This window comes from Netta rufina (genome assembly GCF_964035555.1).
Source record: "Netta rufina genome assembly, chromosome: 1".
In the NCBI taxonomy this organism is placed as follows: Eukaryota; Metazoa; Chordata; class Aves; order Anseriformes; family Anatidae; genus Netta; species Netta rufina.
In genome coordinates this window covers 9,353,165-9,380,358 of record NC_140123.1, presented here as the reverse complement: position 1 = coordinate 9,380,358, position 27,194 = coordinate 9,353,165, and the positions used below count along the sequence as shown (strand labels likewise).

Sequence of the window (27,194 nt, the reverse complement as noted above, 5' to 3'; positions counted from 1 at the left end):
TAAGGAAGACAGTTACAGCAAGATTAATGACAGAATAGTGTTTTTTGGTTTTGTTTTTGTTCAATTAATCACTGAGGGAATTTTTGCCCTATGTCACTTCTTTGTTTTCTAGTTCTCTGATACCTCTTCAAGGCCAGTCAACATTAGCTGGTTGCTCTGCTTGTGTAGTCATGTCTTTGCAGAAACCTTCCATTGACATGATTGCTTGATTTTGCATGATAAACCTTCTTCACACCTCCTGACAAAGACCATAACCTCAGAAGACAACTCCTCTCATCAATGAAAACTAATACTATATACCAGCATAAATTTTCATCAAGAAGTCTTCCACTTGTGTGCATCCTGTGCTGTGCAACAGTTCTGTAGTGGTCCTATGCAGAAACTTCATAATGATTCTTCAACATGTGGCTCCAAGTGAAATATAGCACTAGAGGCACAAGCTGGTATCATGCTATGAAAGCATAGTGTGACTTGCTCACAGCATTTGGCTACTTGCATTACAACTGTCCACTCTCAGAGTGATTATTAAGAAAACTGGTTGGAGATAGCTAAGTGGAATATATTTTGAGGAAATATCCTCCTTTAAGATGTTTTAATGGGCTGTTATCAAAATGTTTTAAATTTTGTTTTGTTTTGTTTTACACATAGATACTTAAAATAGAAACTGAAATTCCCATTAAAAAAAAATAATCCTATTTTAAAAACACCATACAGTGGGTCATATTTTTTTCCGTTAACATACATGGACAACTTCAGAATTTCAGACATTTGATTTGATTTCATTTGGTTTGTACACTTTACAATTAAATCATGTGCTTCCTATTAAACAAATAATTCAGTTCCTGCTCCTCTAGACATAAGGGTGCCTTTCACCATGCTTATCAAAGGAATGTGATTGCTGTAGTTGCTCAAGAGATTTGGTATTATGCCTTTATAAGTGACAAAAGTTTAGAAGGCTCATATATTCACAACAGTTAAATGTAGACAATATCTACTAGATAAAAGTAGTAGTAGATAGGTGTTGGTGTTCTATGATGATTAATTTTAGGTATAACATTCAGTCTTCTAGCATCTCCATTTGGGTAACACTTCTATCCATTCCTTGGCTTGAAGGAAGGTCATCTTGATAATCAGCCAACACATTGCCTTTCATAAATACCTTCAATTATTCCCACACACATTTTCAGAATTATACCTACTTAGATTTTTTAGGTATTTCTGGCAAAGTTCATCCAGTTGATACCAATAAAAGCTAGCAAAAAATGAAGCTCTATATCCTCATATTGCTTGCAAGATATCTACTGAGAATTTTAACTTGACTTGGCTTCTTTTCTGTGGCTCAGATACAACATAGAATATTACTTTGTGTTTTGTTCTTTTCTGTCTATAAAAATAATAGTAGCATTTCTGTTTAAACAAATATGTTCTGAGATAGGTAAGGTTATTACAATCTAAATTAATGGTATAATGCATTTCTTTAATTTTACTTGAGCCTCCTCTTCTATTACTTTCTGATTTTTTTTTTTATTTGATTTTTTTTTTTTCTGTGTGCTTCCTGAAGCAATTGTACATCCTATACATATCATAAAGGCTGGTTCTCATCCATGTTCACTGTAAATAAATAAATAAAGATACAATAGCAATACACATGCTCACAATGATTACATGTACACAATGATTACAAGCAAAGCAAACAAACAAACAAACAAGCCTTCCTCTACCCCAAATAAGTGTGTGACAACCCAAAAATCCCTGGGCAGGAGAAAATGTAGTTCATTATTCCATTTGGCTGTAGGGATGTTTTAATCTCATATCAGTAACTTAGTGTTATAAAACATGTCCACGTACTTTGTTTATTATCTTTAGTTTAAAAACCTTGCTGTTTGCTGTGTAATGGTTTCTCATCAGGTAGTTTAACTGGCTCAATAGCTGGGCAGGAGGAGCAGCAAGAGCAACCTGCAGTTTGCCTGACCCTTTTCTATCAGATTGAAGTATTATTATGTGGTGTACTATATTAAGCCTCATCTGGAAAAAAAGCACAATCTGTTCTTTTTAAGCTTCTTAATAGTTTTTAGAACAGATTGATTGGAAGTGGAACTAACAGATTGCTGTAGTTAAACTGTAGGTGGGCATGCATATGAATGAGTTTGGAACAAAGTTCCAACCCTGAAGCAAGGATAAGCATTACAGATGATGACATAATCAATATGGATTTCTGTTTGCTTGTTTGTTTTAAACATGCAGAGACAAATGGGTGCAGCTTCTGAACTGGGATTAGGGTCAAACATTCAGGTAGGCAACTTGCAGGATTCAGGCTTGTATTTTGAAAGAACCCAGACAGCCACAAGTACAAAGCATATTTCAACAGTCAGCAACTCTGGTTATGCCACCAACAGACAAACTTTCAAGAGGAGGTGAACATCCAGTAAAAAAATGCACCACCTCTTCCAGCAGAACAAGTCACAATAGAGATGCAACTTCCCAAACACTGAAATGGAGATGGAGCTTGGTGGGGCAGGAGGAACTGAGGATAAATTGACCATATTTCACTTCCAGCTTGTGTTGTTTGTCGATTTTCTTCTGCTGAACTGGAACTAGCCAAATAAAAATAAAACAATCCCTCCCTTCTTTTCCTTAGGAACTTTCATTAAATTTAGAAGTAGAAACAGAATAGCTACATGGTTAGATTGCCAGAATGTAAGCAGCTTTTGTCACAGAGGACTTGCAGAAGATATTACACTGGTTCCAGCACAGGGTTTCTGAATTAATTTTCACTTGGAAGTGGAACTAAAATATTCTTCTTCTCAGAGTACAAATCCTTGCTTTGACTACCCCTATGTGCAAACCCAAAGTCGCTGTATCTTTCTCTTTGAGTCACAGAAATGTCTGAAGACTGGGAACTTCCCTGTCAGTGGAAGTTCCAATGTGGAAGCCAATTTTGGCAATGTGACAATTTTCTATTATGGGATTCCACAGTTCATGAATAAAATAATTCCATACAGAAAGAGTGAAAATGTACTTATGCTGTGAACCCCAGATCTCATCTTCAAAGAAATGAGATAATGAAACTTCCTCAGATTCCCACTCCCTGTGCTACATGTATGCCTTCATGCACATACAGGTTTTCTACAAAAAGATTGCTCAATGGAAATTCATCCTAATGTGTTTTGCAAATAAATTTAGCAGAAAAGGAGGAAATTTTCCATCAAGTTCATTATCCCCACAGTATGGCTCAAGTTAAATATACATACCTCATCATACCTCTTGCGCAACAGGGGAATTCACTATGAATAATTAATTAAGTAGAGTTTAGTCAGTAATTATCATGACAAGGTCTCCACTGGTGTATTTGTACGAGCATCTTGAAGCATAGCTGCTTTCTGTTTTCATCAACTCTCCCCTGAGCTCATGTTATGCAGACATAGTTTTCCCGGCTAGAGAACTTTGTCACGTTCGGATTTTTTCTTTTCCAAATGTTAAGGATGTAACTCTTTGTTAAGTGCCCTTGGTAGTTTAGTACATTTCTTCTCATTTTTGGTGAGTCATTTCTTTTTGCACATTTTCACAAAACCACCCTGTCTCGACACATGATGAGACAATAACTGGAGAAACCTTTACTTGATTGGAAAAGAGTTAAAGCACTTTGTGTTCGTTGAAAGACCTACTACTTTTTCAGGACTGTAATTAAGCCTGTTCTCAGCTTTATAGTAAGCCTCAGCTTTATAGCAAGCCTCGGGACAATACTTTTGTGCTTTTATAACACTCTCAAACAAAGAATTAAATGTCTGGAACACTGAAGAGATCTAGTTCTGTAAGTCAATTAGACTTAACCAGGAATTTTCTATTGACAGTTTCTTCACAGAAAATGAAATCTTCAGAATTTCAATTTCTTTGAGGTACACTGTAGATATTTTTTTTTTTTCACTTCCAAGTTCTACGGTAAATATGACTGACTTTTTTCCTTTTTTTTCTCCTCTTTTTTTTTTTTCTTCTTTGATCCAGACTGACAAAAAAGAGACTGACTTTAAACAAAGAAATGTATTTCTTGCCAAACTGCCTGATTTTACTTTAGATGGCCTCAAGGCCTGGTGGAAGTTTTATCTGACTGACCCCCATTTTTCCATCAGACTGAGTTCTGGGGTTATAATAAGTCTTTCATTAAGCACCATGTTTTTGACTTGTAGCCAAACTCTTTCAGCATCTCATGGCAATCACTTGATGATCTATCACAGGAAATGTTTGCCCTATAAGTATGACACATGGGGAAGAACATCAACTCCCAGGAAGCACTAAGTTTAAAACTTCTATGACATTTTGCTCAGGCACAATCTGCATAGTAATGGATTCTTCATCAGACACAGCAGGGAGAAAAATAAAAGTTGGTGCACATTAGATAAGGAGACATGCATTCAAGTTGCCATTCTGGTTGGGGGTACCATTTCAAAATTTCAAACTCGCATTGATTAATTTCTGATATGAAATGAAGGTAGTGATACTTCCTTTCTGATACTCTGTCTCTTTTGGCTATTCAGATGCTAAGATCTTTAAACTGGAGACTGTGTCTTTCATGTTCAGGTACAGTCTGGAAGCTAATGCAGCCTGTAAACTTTGGCAGTAGAGAAATAGGGGTGATTTCTTAGGTAGGCAGGCTGAGTGCTTCGTGGCTCCAATGTCCAAAGTCACAAGAACAAATGAGGGCAGAGACAGCCCAAATCCTGTAATCTGATTCTAAGTACTTCACATATTTTTTCACTATCAATACTCTTATATACTCATAACACAGTTGGCAAAGAAATCTTTTTGTTGTTACAGATTTTAATATTTGCAAACCAATAGAAGCGAGTGAAGGATCAACAGTTCCTTGCAAATCTGTTACTTTAACACTCTTGGTCTTATTCATTTGTTGACTGTGTTTCTGTGGAATATTACTTGGAAGTTAAGGCAATATTTTGGAGAAGAGAGAGTTCCTTCCTCAAAATCCTTCTGATTTAAATTAGACAAGAAACAGATTTAGAAAGGTAGATGTAGGAGAACAAGGAACCAGAAAGACAGTCCTGGTTAGTATGATTGTCAGTGGGAACACTACACCCCCTGTTTAAGCACTATGACTATTCTACAATTTCAAATGAAAAAATTTTCTGTGGTGAGATAGAATAAAAAACAACAGACATATCTATCTCCTGGTATTTATTACCATTATTACCAGCTTATCATACAGGAGAATGTCTTGAAAGAAAATATGAAGAATTTCCTGTTGGTTTTGTTGACATTTAATTGAAAAGTAAATAAATAAAAATGTACATTTAGTTCATCTGTAATCTTGTGATCTCTGTCATGTTAGTCCTCAATTTTGCCTCTCATTCTCTTGAGTCATCAGTAAAACTTTCTTCACAGAATAGCTATTACCTTTCAATGTAAATTAAATGTTGTTGTTGTTCAGATTACACTATGAACAGTCATGTTGTTATTAGCAATTGTTTTGTTTTTGTTTATAGTCAAAATATTACACCAAATAATATATCCTAAAGATTTATTACTATTTTTTTTAATGTTGTTGTGGTTTTTGTTGTTGTCTTTGTGTTGTTTTTTTTTTTTTTTGTTTGTTTGTTTTTAAGTAAACTTCAGAGCAACTGACCACATTCGGTCAACTTAAGAGAATCAGAAGGCAACATGCAATTTATACAGATTTTGCTATAGACATTTTGGAACAGATTATCACAGGTATTCAGGTACTTAACAGACTTTGGTTTCAACATAGAAGCAGGCTGCTAAACTGAAGTGAGGTTTCTAGGAAAGTTTGTTGATCTTGACTTGAAAAATAGATGAATAAATTAAAGTGTTTTTTTGTTTGTTTGTTTTTAAGATGGCTTCACTGTTCTCTGTACAGATATGTTATGTACTTTCTAAAGTATTTGCTGTTTCCAAAGCAAAAAAAAAAAAAAAAAAAAAGCTTTTGTAGATTTTAATACATACATATGTTTCTCTGTTTGCATTTAGGAAACTATGGTGAAAGTGGAATGGAAGCTTTCAAAGATATGGCAGCTAAGGAAGGGATCTGCATTGCACATTCCTACAAGATCTATAGCAATGCTGGTGAACAGAGCTTCGACAAGTTGCTGCGAAAGCTCCGGAGCCACCTGCCCAAGGCAAGAGTGGTTGCCTGCTTCTGTGAAGGCATGACTGTGAGAGGGCTGTTAATGGCTATGAGGCGCCTGGGACTTGCTGGAGAATTTTTGCTGCTGGGCAGGTGAGTAATACTAGGCAATTATAGCCAGTCTTTTCAGAGTAGGGCAAAATAAAAGACAGTCCAGTCAAGCATATGTAAAGCCCACATTCATGGTCTCTCCTAGAGATGTGCATATCTAAAAGATAGAAAGTAACGTAAGCCATGTCATAGTGGTACATATTATACAAAGACATATATCATTCTCATGACATGTCATGCAAACACAATATTGGCCAGACCTATTAACAGCATTGTGTGAGGGAAAGCTGACAAACAAACATTTGATTTGGATCATCCATTGCATTTACAGAAGTTTAAAATGCGTAATGTACATATACAGCCTGAAGGTAAGCCTTGTTCATGTAACATCGTGTTAAGAATTGCTGATGTGCCTTCTGGGTAGATGTGAAATGTCTCCAAAATGAAGGTTGTTAACCACCACCTTTTCTTCCCTTTCTTCAGCTGATGTATTTACTTGTTCCTACTGTGCTAAAGGCAAAAAGTAGGTAATCCTTTCCCTTACATGGGGGTCAATGATAGCAGCTTTTCTTTCCCTAACCACCAAGGGGGGAAAGGAAAGCTCTCTCAGATATGTTCACCCAACAGAAAAGGTCCCTGGGTTAGTAGGCAGGAAAGTAAAAGACATAAATGCACACCTTCTGGGACCTTTTTATTTACCCCATATTCTGAATCAACTGGTGGACCTTAGATAAAATAAGAAAAATGATGTCTTGACCACAAAATGGAGCATTCCAGGAGTCAGATAATGTGGCCTGCTGCCTTTCTGGTGCATTATTAGAAAGATGACCTGATATCATCCCAGGAATGAACAGTACAGGAACAGGAATAAAACAGTGACAGTGAAACCAGCTGTCTTGGAGAGACACTCAGGGCAACATGTAAGGAATGTGGCTCTGCCCAACTGCCTTGAAAGCTGGTCTGCTAAGATTGTCCCATAGGTAGGACAGCAGCCTCTATTCACTGACTACCTGTTGCACACAGCTATCCTTCCATACTACGCAAAGGGGAAAGCAACAACAGGGATTTCTACCTCTATTCTTGCTTTTTAGCACCAACCTATTTATTTATTTATTTATTTTGTAATTTGAGATACATTACTTACATATTTCTCTGTCTTATGGTTTCAAATACATTTTTTCTGTAGTTTCTTCTATGGGTCATCTTAATTCTTTTCTGACATCCAAAGGGACTACTGTCCTTAGGATGATATTCACCTAAACGTATTTACATGTCTACAATTTAGACATTTGCATGTGAACTAGTCACCACTGTAGTTAATGCAAAATAAAAAATAAATAAATAAAATAAAATAAATAAGACCCTCTTAGGTCCATTACTTTTAATGTGGACATTTAAAGTAGCTCAGAGGAATCATGTTCAAGAAAAGGGCTTGTACAAAGAGTGTCTTGAAAACTGACTTAGGTGGAAACCCTACTTGCTAGTTTCTTAGAGTGAAGTGTAGCAAAAACCACCTGCACTATCTTCATCTGGAACTGGTGCCATATGACCCTTGTTGTCTTCCTTTATCCTAAACAAAAGAAGTTGTCATTTCACTGTCACATCAAACAAATTAAGTATGTAAGCATTGCTTTCAAAAGCTATGGTGGCCCTTAGCTCCTGCAGATGCCAAAACATATTTAATTTTGTATAGGTTTTGCTTATTTACAACAGTGCTAAAATTAGCTTTCAGAGATCCTTTTATGTGCAAGGACTTCAGAACTGACAATTGGAAAGTCTTAGCTCTTCAATAAAACAAAGTCCAGAGAGAACTGGCTTTTAATTTTCTCAGTTTAAAATATCTGTTTCTAGCTGCAATGGGAAATGTCATGACTAACTATAAGAAATTTGTTATTCAGTATATAACTAAAAGCTTGCAGGAAAACTTCTTGAGATAGAAGGGATGTGAGACAATAATATCTTTGCTGTCCATTGATGTACTGAGTTCCTGTAGGGAGTTAAAGCTCCATTTTCCAGAATCCCAATGTGTTGAAGACTATTTTGATTTCATCTGTTGGGCTCTTTTGGTTATGAACATGTGACTGTTGGTCCAGAGCTAGGCTCATTTGTTGTCTCTGTGGAGAAAATCTTAAGGCACTAACCTAGGATGGATATGACACCAGAATGAATCCAGATTTTACAAACAGAATAGCAGAAGTTTCAAATGAACAGATATACCAGACCATTTAAAGGGGAAAATCCTACATCTGAAATAAAAGAAAGCTAATGCAACTAATGTCTCATGTGAAGCTACACTGGAAAATGGACTTGGATAGGATTTGCACTTTCATTTGTGCTCTGATCTTGGGTTTGATCTGGGCTACCAAATTAAACTGAGAAGGTTGTAAATAGATGCTCCAACCAGAACAGAGAGTTCCTGTTGCTGAAATGCAATGTGTTCACAAGGAAAGCTTCATCTACTAATGGATACTTATGTTACTCTACCTACAGAAATGCATGTTGCTTCTCCCTTCTGTGGAGAGTTATTTGATTTAAATTTTAAGTGCACAAAAATAATTAAATTTCCAAAGGCATGCAGTGGTTCTATGGGAAATCACAAGATATCAAACTTTCCACTTCCCCTTACTGTTTTTTGTAAAATATTTGTTTTGAGCTTGCTCTCACAGAATCACAGAATCACAGAATTTCTAGGTTGGAAGAGACCTCAAGATCATCGAGTCCAACCTCTGACCTAACGCTAACAGTCCCCACTAAACCATTTCCCTAAGCTCTACATCTAAACGTCTTTTGAAGACTTCCAGGGATGGTGACTCCACCACTTCCCTGGCCAGCCTGTTCCAATGTCTAACAACCCTTTCGGTAAAGAAGTTCTTCCTAACATCTAACCTAAAACTCCCCTGGCTCAACTTAAGCCCATTCCCCCTCGTCCTGTCACCAGGCACGTGGGAGAACAGGCCAACCCCCACCTCACTACAGCCTCCCTTGAGGTACCCATAGAGAGCGATAAGGTCGCCCCTGAGCCTCCTCTTCTCCAGGCTGAACAAGCCCAGCTCCCTCAGCCGCTCCTCGTAGGACTTGTTCTCCAGGCCCCTCACCAGCTTCGTCGCCCTTCTCTGCACCCGCTCAAGCACCTCGATGTCCTTCTTATAGCGAGGGGCCCAAAAAGGTCTCATCTTTTTTTATGCTCAGACAAACAAAAAAACAGAGTGGTCAAGAAACACACATATCAAATAAATCACACTGTAGAACCCCAAGGGGAATAGAAGGATGCCAAAAGATATCCTTCAATAAACACTCCACTCTTGATGTACTACACAGTTCCAGAAATTGCACTGCCTGCCTGAGACAGAAATGAAAGATGGAAGGTCATTAGTGATTGTAGTGTTCAAGAGATTTTGATTAATGGAAAATGTTTTAAAAGCTCAGCAAATATTTACCTTGTACACCTTGAGGAACTGGACTTAACCTCAAATGAAAAGGTGAACATGATGACTTCCAAGTGTGGGAAAAATTGCTATTTTAGCCTAACCATTATGCAACTTAATCAAGATACAGACACCAGGCTGCATCTATTTGTGCTTATTGCTTTGGTCATCCACAAGTCATACGCCAGGAAATATACTTACAGATAAAATTCACTAGAGAAGAAATAATACACTCATGTAGCAGAATAACTTTAGAATATATTTCAGAAATGAATACGGAGTATTAATAGTAGAGGTAAAAATGATTTGGTTGCATGTGATTTTCATCTGTTCTTCATTTTCTGTAACAGTTGGCCTTAACAGCTGAAGTTTTGTTTCAGGTAGTAAGTACACCTTCATCCTGCTCCTCTTAACTATTAGTTTCTGATGTTTGAAGAAAACCTCTGTGATAAATCTCTCCAGTAATAATTTTATCTAATGTTTTTAATCTACAGGTATTCTACCACGTCTCTTATGTCTCTACTTTTATAACTAAAAGTTATAGTGCCAATTCACGTGTTTTTATAACATAATAGAAACTACTAGCCACAACTGAAATTATGCATATCGCCTATACCTGTGTTAAATAAAATGGAGTCAGAGAATAGGCTGAAGTTCTGGATATTAAATATTTATTTATTTATTTATTCTTGCTGGCATGATTTTAGCCTGTGGCTATTAACATTTTTGTGAGGGGTCTCAGTCATTGTGTTGGTGATGGCACTGTCAGGGATGGTTGCCAGCAGGCAGTTGGGACACACACACTGTGTTCTGGTCTATAACAGTATTAAGATACATGGATGCAGGGTTTGCATGCCTTTTACTTCCAGACAAGAGAGCTGTCCCCAGTTTATTAATTATTTCATTTATTTAATTGTTTTATTATTTCATTTATTTGTTTTATTTTATTGAATAAAAGTAGCTATTGTACAAACCTAGAGAACAAGAGAGTAAGTTTTGCAAAGCATTTGTGGTTCCAAATGGATTATAATAGGACTTTTCCTGCCTTAAAGGAGAGGAGAATGGAAAAGAGAAGGGAAAGTAGAGGTATACATAGATAAAATAGCTTGCTGAACATTTTTAGCTTACAAATGGCATTTCAAACATATTGATCTAGAAGGAATTACCGAGTCTTCTATATGCTTCATGTTCCAATATATGTATCATCTCAGTTTTACTGTTATTAACAACCTTTTTTTTTTTTTTTTTTTTTTTTTTAATGTGACAAAATTAAACACACACTGAAAAAAAATAATAAAAAAAATAATCTAGTGGAGGTGGAAATAAATATTTCCTTAGACTCTAGTACTGATTCTGATTTTCAGCCATCCAGCTGAAGGTGGTACAGGGAAGACATCAGTTCTAAGAGTGTCACAAGCAATGATTACAAGCAATTCGAGGGTCTCCAAAAGGCTTAGTGATAATTATCATAGTTATAGAAAGGATGAATCAAGTATTAGGAAACTGTACTAGGAATCAGTGTCTGTTCTTAGAACAGCACATGTATGCTTTAACCTTTGCAAATCGTTTCTTGAAGCTCATTTCTCTGCTAATACAAGATACTTGTAGAGGTGGATTGGAGGAAATTGTTATTGATTCTGAGGCTCACAGATCTTGCAGGAAAAAGAGCTAAGAATAAGGTTAGTAGTAGAGATGAGGATAAGGAGGGAGAATAAAATGTGGAGGACCATTAGTTCCAGGAAGTCCAAAAAGTCATTTGACTGATAGGAAACTCAGCAATATATGAAGAAAACTTGGTTAGGAACCAAAAAGGAATACTATTGCTGAAGGAAAATTAAAGCAAGATAGATGATCTGAAGGAAATGAACTCTTCAATAATTCAAAGACAGATCTTTCGTGAGACTTGCAAGAGTGTCTCTTGGATGAAGAAAGATCTCACTGCAGAGGACGTAATAATTTGCCTTCTGAAAGTGCTCTGGCTAGTGTGGGTGAATGCTGTAGTTAACATGCCTTTTTCTGTGTTTGTACAAGTCCAAACTTGAGAAATTGAGTAGTTATTGTAAAATAAATGAAGAAATGAAATTTTGCTGGCCTGAAATATTCTCTAAATTTATTTTTGGTTATTTCTGCTGCTTCGGGGAAAAAATAAATCTGCCAAAGTTCTTCTGTCTGGAATAATTCTAACAGTATAGTCCTTGACAGAAAATGTAGAAGCTAAACGAAGTATAAGTGTTCAGACCTCTTCCATAGGGATAAATTAAATGGGTAAAAAATGGGTAAAAAAAATATTTTCAGCACACAATCATGCAAACCTTTGAGGAATCTGCTCCCCCCTCCTTTTTTTTTTTTTCAGCCCACGATGGATGGGAACCTGCTACAGCCTCACCTGAATACTGTTGCATCTGATGCAACTCTCTGCTGCCTGTTCATTTATCTCATTGAATTCTCTCATTCAGGTACCCATGTGTAGTGCAGAAAAGCAGCTATTACATTATACTGAGTAATCATATGCACTGTAATTAGCAACATCAGGTCAGAATCTTACCACCCAAAGTGAAACAAAGATTTGCTTTGCTAAAGCTGTTGAAAAAAAAAATATAAAATAATAATAATAATAATAAAAAAAAAACACACTAGAGAAGTGAAAGAATTCTCTATTTAGTTATTCAAACTGTGTCCTTAATCAGTGGTAATTCAGACTAGAGGTTAAAGAATTACTTTCCTTTGAAAGAAAGCTTTGTGGTTTTCCTCTACCTGGCAGTCCTGTAGTTCAGTGGCCCTCATGATGAGCAATAGATGCCTCCAGGTGTATCCTGCAACAGATGGAAGAAGTACAGTGGCTGTCCGAGGATGTTTGTATAATAACTGAAAGGAGGATCATTTTCTTTCTATGTTATGAATCATGGAAGATGAAAGTAAGAACTCCATAAGTCAAGCCTTGAGGGTTGAATGGAGACAATATATATGTGATCAATAAATGTAGCTGTATGAGGTCAGATCAAAGGTCCACCAAACCTATCTATTGTTTCTGGAAGTAGTGAATGACAAATGACTAACAAAAAGTGACAACAATCTGGGATGGAGCAAAGTTTTTCCAGTGCATTTTAAAATCTTTGACTAATCTGCAGTTTAGGAATCTTCTAAATCAAAAGTGGTGTCTTAGTAAGGAAAGCCCTTGTGCAAAGCAGTGCTGTGAGTAAAATAGAAGTTCAGACAGGGGTATGTCATGAATACAGAGTTTAGACCTTGGAGATAAAAGTTTTAGTCCTAGCACTGTCACTATTCTTATTAGTGGTTTTGCACGTATCATTGTATTTCTATGTCCTTGGATTTCCTCAGTAAATTTGTCTTTTATGGCTTCTTTCACCTTTGAGCAGCTGAGGGTGGAGACTCTTTTACTATGCACCTGTGTTGCCCTTCAGACTACAAGGCCCTAAGTTATTTTGATTATTCACACGTGCCATAAAGTGTGACTACTTCAGTGAGCTCAGTAGGCAGTCTTGCCCAATAGAAAACAAAGAAATGGTTGGCACTGGTAGTGAATATGTCCTTCTTACGACATGACAAATCTAATATTACATTGCAAAAGCATGTCCAATTAAATGATTTATTTCCTGGAGGATCTGATATTTCTTATCTAAGACTGGTGTTTAAAAGCAAGAGAACATAGCTTTTGCAGCTGTACACTTGTGTGGAGTTGTGCCATGAGACTGTAGGAAATGGCACTGTCTGGGCCCTCAGGGTGTCATTCCACTTCTGCAGTGCAAGATTATTCTATATAATTCATACTTGTTCCATCTTTAGATAGATCTAATTACGATCTTTTAAAGATGAAAATCCCACAGATTCTTCAAGCAACTGTTTCCCATGCTTAGCTGCTCTTTACGCTCTTTCTAATCTCTAATTTAATTTTTTAAACTGTTTTACACTTTGGGATAACATGAGACTTCTATTGTCTCAATTGAAATGAGATGAGGGGAAACAGAGAAATAGAGGCAAAGAATTCTGAAGTAGTAAAAAAGGTTTATTCTTATTGCTAAAGGACAAAAGGACAAATTCATGAGGTGGCATCCTCAGGCTGAAAAAAAAGAAAAAAAAAAAAAAAAAAGAGATGATGATGTGATCTCAGAGAACTCTACATTGCCAACCGACCTATTCTTGCAGGCTTGTGTGAAACTGAGTCACTGGCTTTGTTGGAAAATTGTGTCCATTTGTGGGTGCACTTCCACTCTCTCACAATAAGTGTATGCTTCTGATTTTATCTATGACTTTAAGGCTCTGCTGTAGCCAACAGCGTATTAAAACTCAGACTGAGAAAAGTCTAAGGATGATTCATTTAAGACTGTTCTCTTCAAATAGGAATGATGGGCAATGCTCATTGTGAGTTTTCTGAGGTGAGTAGGTGAGTACATTTTGAGATGAAAAAGACTCCTTCAAGCCTAAGATAAGAAATTAAACATAATTTTGAAACAATGGAAACATATTCTGTTTAAGCTTGAGAAACAATGAGATGCTTTCTTCACAAAAACAGAAAATCAAGAGATGAAAAGAAGTTAAATTCCAGTGTGGTTATTTCAACATTTGGCATAGGTTAGCTGATAGTAAGTAATTATTTAAAACATTAAAAGTAACACTAAAAATGTGTTCCAGTATACATTCCTGGAAAGATTTAAAGATATTCAGAACATGATGAAAGCTATTATTGTCCTTGAGATTTTCTGATCTTTTTAACAGCTATAGATTTTCTGATAATGAAGTTAAGTGAGCTTAAAATGCTCTCCATTAAATGCGTGCTGCATATTTGATAAAAAAAATAAAAAATAAAAAAAGCGTTTCTGCTCCTCTAAAATTACCATTGCGACAAGTAGAAGTTTGTTGAGAGGTATTGATTAGGTTTTAAAATTGGTTTCCTTTATATTACTTTTCTCTATTTTCTTTAGTTATAATATTTTTTAAGCTTTCTTTCATTCTTTCGTTCTTTCTTTTCTGATGTGTCTACATGAACCCAGAATCTGCACCCAGAAACAGTTATTCATTGCACACACACAAAACATGTGCATGTGCCTGGACACAGAGAAGTTGTTTATGAGAGGGGAAGACCCAGTGGTTGGTGACTCCATAGTATCACCTCCTGATGAAGTACGTCTCTTCCAAATCACATGGCCCAGGAACATTCTGTTCTCCCAGCGAATCTGCCACCCATTCTGTTCAAATCTTTGTTTCTGTGTCACCCAGAAATTCTTTCTGTAGGTAAACAGGAGAAAAGTATAGCAGAAAAAGGAACAGAAGTACTGGATTGACAGAAGCATATTCATTTAATTGTTTCAGCTTCATAGTTATTGTTACATATGTCCCATTTTTTGGTCGGAAGAGTAAAGTGGGAATCAGAAAAGTAGAAAGGCCTTCTCTAACTCTACATTTGAGATGATTTAAGGTTATTTAGAACACCCCGAAGACCTGAACATTACGACGTTATCCATGCAACAGAGATTTATACAGAGGAATCTCTCGTTAACACTGCTGAATGATTATGGGAGAATCTTACTAGAAGTAATGAAAACTTCTGATTTGTAAACTCGTGGTGTAATTCATTTTTCTATCACTCTATTAAAACAACAAAGTATCACACACAGCAATGAATTTCCCCCTCACTATGGCTGAAATTATACTTTTTAGTAAAGCCACCGTGTCCCCAGAGGTTAAGGCTGAAGGCAACTGACAACGTGGATGAAATACCAAAACTCCCTAAACCTCATTCTGGTAGAATTCAGTTCACTACAGCCTTGAAAAGACATTGTAAATCTTGGCAAGAAGATACTGCTTTCAGGAAGAGCAGATAAAAGAGCCATGTACCATTTCAAGGAATAAGATCCAAGCTGAACTACATTGATCTTTTTCTTATTAATTACAAATGATGTAATAACAGAATGGATTTACAAACAGTATTTTAACTAGGGAGGCAAAGAACATAAAATCTATACTTACTCAGGGAACGTATCCTTCAACCTTTATTCATGTTGAGTTGTACCAATGAATGAAGTGGAGACTAACTGAATCATCATGAAAAAGACATCTCTATCTTGGAAAATGCAGTTATAAAACATACTGATTTAATACATTTTAACTAGTGCGTTGTTAAACATTCGTTGTCTATAACTGTTGATATGCACAAATCAATGTTAATCTCCAGTGTCGACACTTTCTAGACATGATTGACTTAGATGACTCTTAATATAGTTCTTAATATAATATATATACATTTATATATATATATATTTATATATATATTTGCATATATATATATATTTATATTTATATATATAATTCTTAATATAATTCTACCAGTGGAAACCAAAATTTAGGCTATTTCTTCTATTCTAGCAGTTAAAACAAAGCAAATAATTTTCTTTTTTAATCATGTTTGAAACTCTGCATGGGTTCAAATATTTCTGGGTTTGGATAAATCAATTTGCTTTTCATAGCCAAATATGTGCTTATTACATTTTTTCTGGGTAACAAAAATTTGGCTAACCACCCAAAACCCGACTTTAACTGAACATTTCTAATGTAATTAAAATTATAATTTAATATATTCTTTTATCATCAATATCTAGAGGAGGATGACTGCCATAAACCACAAGGTTTAATGTTAGCTGTACAGATAACAGAGATTTGATGGGGATTAACTAGAAGAAATATACTTTAAAGTGTTGTTTAATGTCTTGCTCTGGCCACAGATATTTATATAAGCATCTAGAAACTCCTGTATAGAAGTGAATGTCCAGAAACAAAAAGGCTAACTGCAGGAAGTTCATCTGTTTTTGTAAGTAGCTAATTACTTGAAATGCCAAGTAGATGGATATTACTGAATACTCTGTGTTTTTGTTTGTTTGTTTGCTTGCTTGTTTTTGTGTTTGTTTTTTTTTTTTTTTTTTCCAAAAGAAAAAAATCTAAGACAGAGCTGCTTCTGAAGCTGTCATCTCTTAGTTGAAAATTTTAGGAAGATTTATCTTTTTTTATTTGTTTGTTTTTGTTTATTTTTTTTATTCTATAAGATATATAACTGATATTATGTAGCAATAATAAGAAAATAACTTAATTACTTATGCAGCATTTGGTCTGCCAGGAATCTAATTACTTCTTGCTCCTCCATAAGTCCTTGTCATGGGGAATCTCCTAGTACAAGGTCTTGGGTAAAGGTAATTAGTGTTTTCTAATAATCTCACCCTGTTATTCCACAGTACATTGAACTCAATGTGCCAGTTTCAGCTACTGGCAGCCCCAAGCTCCACGGCAGTTTTCTATTTCATTGTGTTTGTGCTCTTGTAGCCAGAAGACTAAATGATTCATACTCCACAAGACATTAACTCCCCTTTCCCAACCGAAAACAATAGGGCTAAAAGAAGCACCCTTGGGAACAACAGCAATAACAAACAGCAGCAGATAGCACAGATTCCCTGTAATGTTCAGCTACAATAATTCAGTTGGGAAGTGCAGAAAGTTGTACCCACGGGAATGCAGTCAAGGTGTTTCTGACTCACCAGTGAAAACACCACTTTTCTATGCTGTCTTCTGAAGTTCTTGGGAATCCTCTCAGGATCAGGAAAATGATCTCAGGCTGGGCAACAGTTGATTTTTTCTAAGGCTTTCCTATAACAGACTATATTGAACATTAATTTTCTCAAAGAGAGAAGCTTATCTTTTTTGAAGAGAAAGTGTCTTTCAAACCTGTACCTGAAGAAGTACTTCACATCTGTCCACCCACCTGAAGATCAACAGCACCTCTGTTTTCCCAGGAAGCCCGTGTGCCTTTTAATAGAGTAGTAGGATCAAGGGGAATGCCAGTAAAGGGTTGTCTTCCCTATTTCTCAGCACATAATGCATGTCAGGATGTATTCACCCCAAACTCCCTTCGCTGGCAACAGAAGAAAACAACTCACCTTACCGAAGATCAGATTCACCCTGATTCACCCTGTGTATGTCTGTGTCTTTCCATTGATTTAAGTGAGCTCAGGCCAGTTCAGCTCTGACCATATGTGAGATCAATATTGCTCCTCTCAATCAGTGCTATAAAATGTTAAGGTACAAAATTGTTTGAATTAGAGTGAAATTATGATGTAAAACCATTACAGAGATAAATCCTTTTCTTTGATAAGCATGACTTAAGGGTCAGAAAACTCCCATCTCAGAAAGAGTCAAACAACTTTCTCTGGGAAACATCCTGAGACTTTGGTAAGGCCATTGCAATTATCCCCCATAATATCCTCATAGAGAAGCTAGTGAAGAATGGGGGAACCTGATCTAGTACGAGGTGTCCTGCCCATGGCAGGGAGGTTGGAATTAGGTCTTTAAGGTCTTTCCAACTCAAACCATTCTATGATTCTGTGGAGGAGCAGACAGTGTGGGGCGTCAGTGAAAAATGGCTGAACAGACAGGCCCAGAGGGTAGCAGTCAATGGTGCAAAGCCTAGTTGTAGGCCAGTAAAGAGTGGAGTACTGCAGGTGTTAGTACTGAGTCCAGTCCTGTTTAACACCTACATTAATGATTTGGACAATGGAGTTGACTGCACCCTCACAGAATCACAGAATCACAGAATCATCCAGGTTGGAAGAGACCTCAAGATCATTGAGTCCAACCTCTGATCTAACACTAACAAGTCCTCCTCTAAACCATATCACTAAGTTCAACATGTAAATGTCTTTTAAAGACCTCCAGGGATGGTGACTCCACCACTTCCCTGGCCAGCCCATTCCAATGCCTCACAACCCTCTCAGTAAAGAAGTTCTTCCTAACATCCAACCTAAAACTCCCCTGGCACAACTTTAGCCCATTCCCCCTCATCCTGTCACCAGGCACGTGGGAGAACAGACCAACCCCCACCTCACTACAGCCTCATTTAAGATACTTATAAAGAGCAATAATGTTACCCCTGAGCCTCCTTTTCTCCAGGCTGAACAAACCCAGCTCCCTCAGCCGCTCCTCGTAGGACTTGTTCTCCAGACCCCTCACCAGCTTTGTCAACATTCTCTGGACTTGTTCGAGCACTTCCATGTCCTTCTTGTAGCGATGGGCCCAAAACTGAACACAGTACTCGAGGTGCAGCCTCACCAGAGCAGAGTACAGGGGGACAATCACTTCCCTAGCCCTGCTGGCCACACTGCTTCTTATCCAAGCCAGGATGCTGTTGGCCTTCTTAGCCACCAAAGCACACTGTTGGCTCATATTCAGTTGACTATCCTCCAATACTCCCATGTCCTTCTCTGCCTGGCAGATTTCCAACCACTCATCTGCAAGCCTGTACCTCTGCTTGGGGTTATTGCGCCCCAGGTACAAGACCTGGCACTTGGCCTTGTGGAACTTCATACAGTTGACCTCAGCCCATTGGTCCAGCCTATCCAGATCCTCCTGCAGAGCCTTCCTACCCTCAAGCAGATCGACACACGCACCTAACTTGGTGTCATCCGCGAACTTAATGAGGGTGCACCCATCCAGTAAATTTGTGAATGACATGAAGCTGGGAGGAGTGGCTGACTCACCAGAGATCTGTGCAGCCATCCGGAGGGACCTTGACAGGCTGTAGAGGTGGGCTAAAAAAAAATCTCATAAAGTTCAGCAAGGAGAAGTACAGAGTCCTGCATCTGGGAAGACAAACACCAAGACGTGCTGGGGGCAACCCAGCTGGAAAACAGCTCTGCCAAAAAGGACCTAGGAGTCCAATTCGGACATGAGTCAGCAATGTGCCCTTGATGCTAAGAAGGCTAATGGTATTCTTTGCTGCATATCATCAGCAGGTCAGGAGAGGTGATCCCACCTCTCTACTCAGCATTGGTGAGGCTGCATCTGGAGTACTGTGACCAGTTCTGGTTCCCCCAGTACATAACAGACCTGGATGTACTGGAAAGAGTCCAAGGGAGGGCTACCAAGATTACGGTTAAGGGACTGGAACACCTCTTCCATGAGGAGAAGCTGAGAGAGTTGACACTGTTCAGCCTGAAGAAGAGGAGGCTTAGAGAGAACTTATGAATATGTTTAAATACCTGAAGGGAGGTTGCAAAGAGGACAGAGCCAGGCTCTGTTCAGTGGTGCCCAGTGACAGGATAAGAGGTAATGGGCACAAACTGGAACACAGGAGGTTCTGTCTGAACATCAGGAAGCATTCTTTACCTTGAATCCTTCTTTCCAGAAACACTACAGCAAATTCACATCCCTGCATGCTCCTACACCTTCCCTCAGTACTCAGTGTCTGGTTCTGGCATTGTTTACTGCCTTCTACCTTGAAAAGGAGCTTCCAGTTAAATATCAGTTACTGTTTAGTAGCTTAATAATAACTAAATATAGACCAAATAGTTTCCCTACCAACTGTAAGGACTTGACTGCCCCCAAATCCTTCCAGGTTTGGGAATTCCTAGCCAGGACTAACCTGGGGAATATAAATTTCAAAGATTTGAATGAGTTACCATATGTGCATGTCAGGGGAGAAATTTCAAGAAACAAATTTGATTTTGTACCTTGATTTCATCCCCATTCTGATTTTGTCAAGGGATGTCACATCCTGGCATTTCTGATGTGTTAGATGGCTGGAAGTTCTCAAAGAAAGACTGAGTCTGGATGCATGAAACCACAAAAATAGTTTCTAAAGTTGCTTTATGTTGTTTATATGCAGTATCTTTAATGGTGAACCCTCTCCCACACAGCTCTTAAAGCAGAATCCACAGTCTCTAACACTTCACATGTTTAGAGCAACAGGGTACTCAATAAAAGAAGCAAGTGAGTGACCTTTTAATGTTTGTTCCAGACTCTTCTGGATTACTCACAAGGATATTCTTTGAATGGCTCTATTTGGAAATGAACCTTATAAAAGCAATCCAAGGTATCTCATGGCTATTTTGTTTGTACAATCTGTATCAGTGGTCAAGAACTAGGAAACTTCATCTGAATTGTCCAAAACAAATCACTTTTTTTTTTTTTTTTAAGAAAAAAAAAGTACTGATTAGCATTCACTCATGAAATTGTTACACAGAAAATTGTTGAAACTTTATTAACAATTTTCCTTGCTAATATGCAATTTAGAAAAAAAAAAAAAAATCATTTGTATAGAAATTAACTTTTATAGAAGTTCCCAGCTCCAATAACCTGTGTTCTTTCAAAGTACTTCAAAAAATAAAAATACAAGAAATCCACCAGTATTCAGAAAGCTCCCTAAAGTTATACAGATTAGATTATTTCAGTATGACAGTTCAGCTAGAAAAACATTCAGCTAGAGAATTTTGTCTTAATATATGTGGTAGTTTTTCTTTGTCTGTTTGTTTGCTTCTTTTGTTTTGTTCTGTTCTGTGGGAATTACCTTCATTTCTTGTGATATGATTCATTTCATTATGGTTGTATCACATTTGGGATGTAGTTCTCATCACTATTCTAGTTTAAATGGACTCTTACATGAGACATAGCAGCTGTCAGCAATATCAATATATATTTATTTATTTGTTAATTTTTGGTGCTGTTTATTTGTTTATTTTGTTGGTTTGGTTGTGTCTAGGTTTTGTGGTTTGGTTTCTTTGGTTGTTGATTTTTTTTTCACCGCAGAGAGAAATTAATTTTGTATGGACTGCTAGCTTTTTCTGTACCAAACCATGAGGCATAGTAATAAGTAATGTTTATGAATTAAGCTTCTGTCAATGAGTATTTTAGGGAGAGAAGTAATTTCTGCAAAGCACTTTTTTTCCGTGGTAGTCCATTATATGTGGGATGTTTCCTACCAACATCCACAAAATATCTTATTCTTTTTGAAATCTCTGGATGTCTTCCTCTCTGCTTCTTTGAAAAATATGGCAAAACTTAATATACCAAGACCATCAACTATCATGTTACCTCATGATATTATTTATATATATTTGAGTATTTATATGATGTAGTGGTGTTTTTGTTTGTTTGTTTGTTTGTTTGTTTTTCCTTTGTGTCTGATTTTATGTCTGAGGATTTTATGTGGCCTGTGTTTTGTAGAGTACTTAACACCCCAGATGCCTTGTTTGTGTCTGAGAATTCTAAGTTCTAAAGTAATATTAATAATAGATGCTACTTCTAATAAAGTCCCATCAGGTTTCAGGTATTAAATTATTTCAGTCCATTTAATCTCTGTCTCTGTCTGAGCTTTTTGCAGGTGAATCCTACTTTACTTGCTTAAAGAGACATGGAAAATTTGAGCATTCAGGAGCAAACAAATGAATCAGTAACTTAAATGAGAAAAGTTCTCAGCCACTTTTCACATAAACAATTGAAAAACTCAGAGCCGCTGTACAAATCACAAAGCACAACTTGTCTGTTATTTCAGAATTAACATCCTAATTGGCTATCTTGTTATTAGATCTTAGAAAAAATGTTCCAACATTCTTCAGTATTTAATTAAGATATAGTAAATGGTTTTCTAAATTGAATTTTCTATCCTAGCGGACATGGTTATCGAAAAAATCAATTGAATTGAAATAATTATCTTAATAAAAGCTATAAAAGCTTATCTTCTGCATTTGAAGCAAGTTCTGTGTTTTGCTTAACACTAATTAAGGAAACTTCTCTGGAGCCTTGAATTATTTTTATCTAGAACTTAATGCTTTGCAAATAAATACAAACCTTTATTATTTATTTATTTATTTTATATTTGCCTTACACTTTACCTAAAACCAGTTTTCTGAAATTAAAATTTCCTGTTTATAAAATAGTCACAGATTTTACACCATTCAGCATCTTTCTTACATGACACGCTCTTCATGTGCAAGGTCAGAGAGGTTTACCGATTGCTATGCACTACAGTCCTTTGCCACTTTATTACTGACTCTGGAAGAAGAATTTGTCATTCATTACTTCACAGTTCAATTTTAATATTCTAAAGTAATGTTGAACTTGGATGGCTCTGTCAGTATTGAACATTATTTAAGTTACTATTTTTGAACATACTCACTTTATTCACATTGTTCATTACCAGGCTTTTGTCAACAGGTGGGCACTGTTTTGTCTCCAGATGGCTTTATACTCAGAAATACTAACAAAGAGATTATTGAATATTTTCAGCATTGTAAAAGAATGTGCAGATTTGATGCCAATCCCTATATTTACAGGGTGAAAATTTAACATTTCACACAGCTAATAAGAAGGCTGGAGTTTTTTATAATCTCTTCCATAGTCAAAAGACCTACTATATTTCTGCTGTGAAATTCAGCAAGTGTGTGGATCTGGAACACATTTAAACTAGAGTGGGAAAAGAAAGGATAGAACCATTTTATATTCCAATATAATAGATTCATAAGTGCAACTGAGTTATTAAATTCCTGTCTGCAGGTGTTGTTTACACACCTTTCCTCATAGCATCAGAATGCCGTAGGTACAGGTGATACAGTGACAAATGTGAATAGTTTTCAACCTGTGTTTTGGAAACCTAAAAGATTAATGCACTACTTCAAGTTAATAGAAGTTCATTAAGATCAGTGAGTTCACTTTTTTTTTTTTCTTACTTTTTTTTTTTTTCCTAATGCAAGGATTCATGCTTCTATTAAAAACATCAATTTTCTGAATATTACTGTAAATCATTTAAAGGAAATTCTGTTTTCTGTGTATAAGAATCTTTCATTTCACTCATTAAAATCATTATAGAAAGACCCATGAGATTTAACAAGATACAATCAGGAAGTGAAGCAGTATTTCTGAATCATACTCCAAAGAATGTATCTAGATCTCCCTGTACTCAGTCTGCTAAAATGTTCAAAAATCATTTAAAGTATACAAAGTACTTTAAAAACAAAAACAAAACAAAACAAACAAACAAAAAAACAGTTTACCCAATCTCCTTTAACAGTCTGAAGTGATTTGCATGAAATGACCTTGGAGAGTCACTTTCAGTAACAGATTAGGACCTTTTAGAATGAAAAAAATAAAACAGGCAAATCTATTATGGTGAAATTAAAAAATGATTGTAAGACTGACAGTGTTATTTTGTTGGGTTTTGACTTCTTTTTCCTACCTCCAATCTCCTTTAAAAATGTTAAAAGATATTTTAAAAGTTGCAGAGTTCCATGTTACATTTTCAGGAAGAAACTTGTGTTTGAAATATCTTACCACTACAATTACAGTATTTTCTTAATAATAATAATAATAATCATCATCATCATCATCATCAACATCATTTGAAATAGAATAAGAAAATATGAAATTAAGATTTTCATGCTGCAGCAAAAGTTTGAAGGTATTGGAACATGTTGTGGAAATATTCAACTTGTCTTCTGTTTGGGAAGTTGTGATATTTTAAAGTTCACAAGAGAAGAGAAAGTTCAGGAGACAAGAGATATTTCACATTCAGAAAGGGCTCAGATAGTGAATCCTAAGACAAGTTTGTGGACGAGGTTTATTGGAATAAACAGATAATTTGCTTTAATCATTGTAAAAGTGATGTTTTTCTATTTTGAAATCCTCATATCAATTCTATTTTTGGGTACTTGAGCATATACTTTCATGTATACTTTTTCTCACTTTTGATATTTTTCCCTTGATTTTGTGCTTATGTGCACCATCTTCCTGATGACTCCACTGTCCTGTATGAACAATAAGTAAAGTAATGGAGAATTATCATGGAAATCTATGTCAGATGATAAATAAGCAATTTACAAATGAATATCTCATGATGACACTAATCTAAAAACAAGCCCTTTAAAATTGTGCATTTTGTTATGGCAGCTGAATTGCTGATATGCCAAGGAACTAACAACACAGAGAAGCTTCAAGTAGGCTGAAAAACCCAAAGAAGAAGAGTCACTAGGTTAAAAATACCAGAGTGCTTTATTCAAGCATGATGTATCATTGTAAGGGAAATGAAGTTTGTTTGTTCTGAACTGAAACACTTGGGCTGGCTGTTTATTTTGCAGAGATACTGAGATGTTAAGAGAGAGACAAAAATGGTTGGATTTTAAATACATGGGAGTTTTATCTGCAAGGGTCCCCCATTCTTTGAATCAACAAACATTTTTCAGTTGTGCAAAGTGTTATTTTTTGATTTTGGAGACCATGTCCTATGTGTCGAGTCTTGGGACTTTGGTAATGAGTTTCAGTCAGGGCAACATCTCATCCTTTGTGTTTGGCATACAGGTTCATCAACTCTGAAATTACTACAGTATGTATATGTTCTTAGCCTTGACAAATTTGAGATTTCCATCCCGTCTTATTTAAAATCCTCTTCTGAGAAAATAATAATAATAAAAAATCTATCTCTGAGTAGAATTTCAAAACCAGTACGAGCCAGCAAGTATAGAGAATACAGCAGGTAGCGTTTATGCTGTTTATTTAACATTTGGATTGGAAATCTATGGCTCCTGCTATAAATCATCCCCTCCATTGTCTATATGTGGAAACTAGCCAATTAGCTTAATCACCTAATGTTAGACTGAAATTGGATGTTCTGAATAACCTTCAGAGTTTCAAATACATTTAATAAGGGGAAAATGTATTTTCATGCATTAATTCAAATGCATTGCTGGACTTTACTTCCTTAATAGCTGGAAATGATATTGCCTACTTAATAATTGCACTGTTTCAAACGAAGTCATAGGCCATATGTAACACACAGTTAAATTCACCAACTCTGGTTTACATGAAGACGGAGTTTTAGGAAGGGTGCATTCGCTCAAGTTCAGTGCATCCCAATAACCTGAAACTGGACTATATTTAAACAACTTCAAATGCAAAGAGAGAAGCTCACATACATCTGCAGAACAATTACCCACATCACTTCAAAGTCATATGGAAGCCTGTTGTAGTGCTTAAAATCAAGCCTAGACTTTGCATATTCTAAAAGGAAACCCATACTTTTTTCTTCACGTGTCTCTTCAGTGTCCAAATTCTACAAGAAAAGGAGCTGTCCTTAATGCCTACGGATTTCACAGGATCACAGAATGGCTGAGGTTGGAAAGGACTTCTGAAGATCATCTAGTCCAACCACAGAATGGCCAAGCAGGATCACCTAGACCACATTGCACAGGATGGCATCCAGGCAGGTTTTCATTATCTCCAGAGAAGGAGACTCCACAACCTGTCACCATCACAGTAAAGAAATGCCTTCCTGTATACAGCCAGAACCTCTGGTGCTTCAGTTTGTGCCCATTGCCTCTCATCCTCTTGCAGGGCACAACTGAAAAGAGACTGGCTCCATCCTCTTGACACCCTCCCCTCAGATATTTATACATATTGATCCCCTTAATCTTCTCTTTTCTAGGCTAAACAGGCCCAGTTCTCTCAGCCTATCCTCATATGACAGGTGGTTTAGTCCTCTATCCATCTTTGTAGCCCTCCTCTGAAGTCACTCCAGTAGTACTATGTCCCTCTCGTACTGGGGAGCCCAGAACTAAACACAATCCCCAAGGTGTGGTCTCACCAGGGCTGAGTAGAGGGGAAGGATCACCTCCCTTGACCTTCTGGCAATATTCTTCCAAGTGCACCTCAGGTTACCGCTGGTCTTCTTGACCACAAGGGCACATTGCTGGTTCATGGTGATTTCTCAGAAGACATTTGGGTGTTCAAAATCAATAATAAATAAAATAACATGTAAGATTTGTTATGCATGTGACATTTTCTCTATCTACAAAAGAACCCAAAGGCATTTTCTTTTCCTCCCCCCTTGAAAATGTCCAATCAAACAGTTCTGGTTGTCTTTGATTTGAAAGAAATGTCAGGTTTAGGGTTTTGTCCTTCATGCTAGAATTAATTATGACGATCAATAGAATTACAGTCACTTGCAATATCTTGTTCGTAGTAGCTAGCAAGAAAATAGTATTCCTATTACTTATCTGAATGCTGTACAAACCTGAAAGTGTGAATTCAGTTAATGTGAATAAAGCTAGTAAGATATGTAAGATATGTACAAATTTATTTCAATAATACATCAATTTCTTTTTTTTTTTTTTTTTCTCAAGAGCCTTGGAGAAAAAATAAAGATAAAAGTAATGTAAAGATCAGATGTTACATGCCAGAATATGGACAAACGAAGTTGTTGCTACTCTTTCTCTGAATAATGATGTATAATGACTTCCGATATTCAAGGATAAATGTACTATGAAGAAAAATGGATCTAAAGGAGAAAAGCTAGGAAAATATTCTTTATTTAAATAGAGGAAAATGTAGTAAAATAGTGTATTGGAAGACAAGGAAATTTTGATACAATGAGAAGAATGCAAACAATCATAAACTAGATGCAAAGGAAAAATGAAGCAGAGAAGGTACAGAAGACAGATAATGTTAAGGAACAAAGACAATTATGAGAACAGACCAGATCATCAGTTGTGTTTCTATGTGGAATACAAGGTTGACTTAGAGGAAAGTAAAAGCTTCCCTTAACTCCCCTGGGCTATTCCAACCATTCCAGTTTCATTAAGGAAATATATTGGGGATTCACAAATAAGGAAAGCTTCTTGTTCCTCTGTGGGTATGGTAACACCAAAATTATAATGGTTTGGAGTGTCCCCTGCTAGCAGAGAATGAGTCTGAAGACCTTGTTTCATTTGCACTCGCAGTTCTGACTATTCAAATAACCA

At 36.5% G+C, this 27,194-nt stretch overlaps 1 protein-coding gene across 3 annotated transcripts in view; it reads left to right on the top strand.

The window, feature by feature from the left end:
* Positions 1 to 27,194, top strand: part of GRM5 (glutamate metabotropic receptor 5) — a gene marked incomplete at both ends in the record, with an annotated part of 269,036 nt that overhangs the window by 117,787 nt on the left and 124,055 nt on the right. For all 3 annotated transcript variants that reach the window (XM_084292099.1, XM_084292098.1, XM_084292097.1), the window contains one exon: positions 5,998 to 6,247. In XM_084292099.1, coding sequence (XP_084148225.1) covers positions 5,998 to 6,247 — 250 coding nt within the window. The remainder of the gene's footprint in view (positions 1 to 5,997; positions 6,248 to 27,194) is intronic.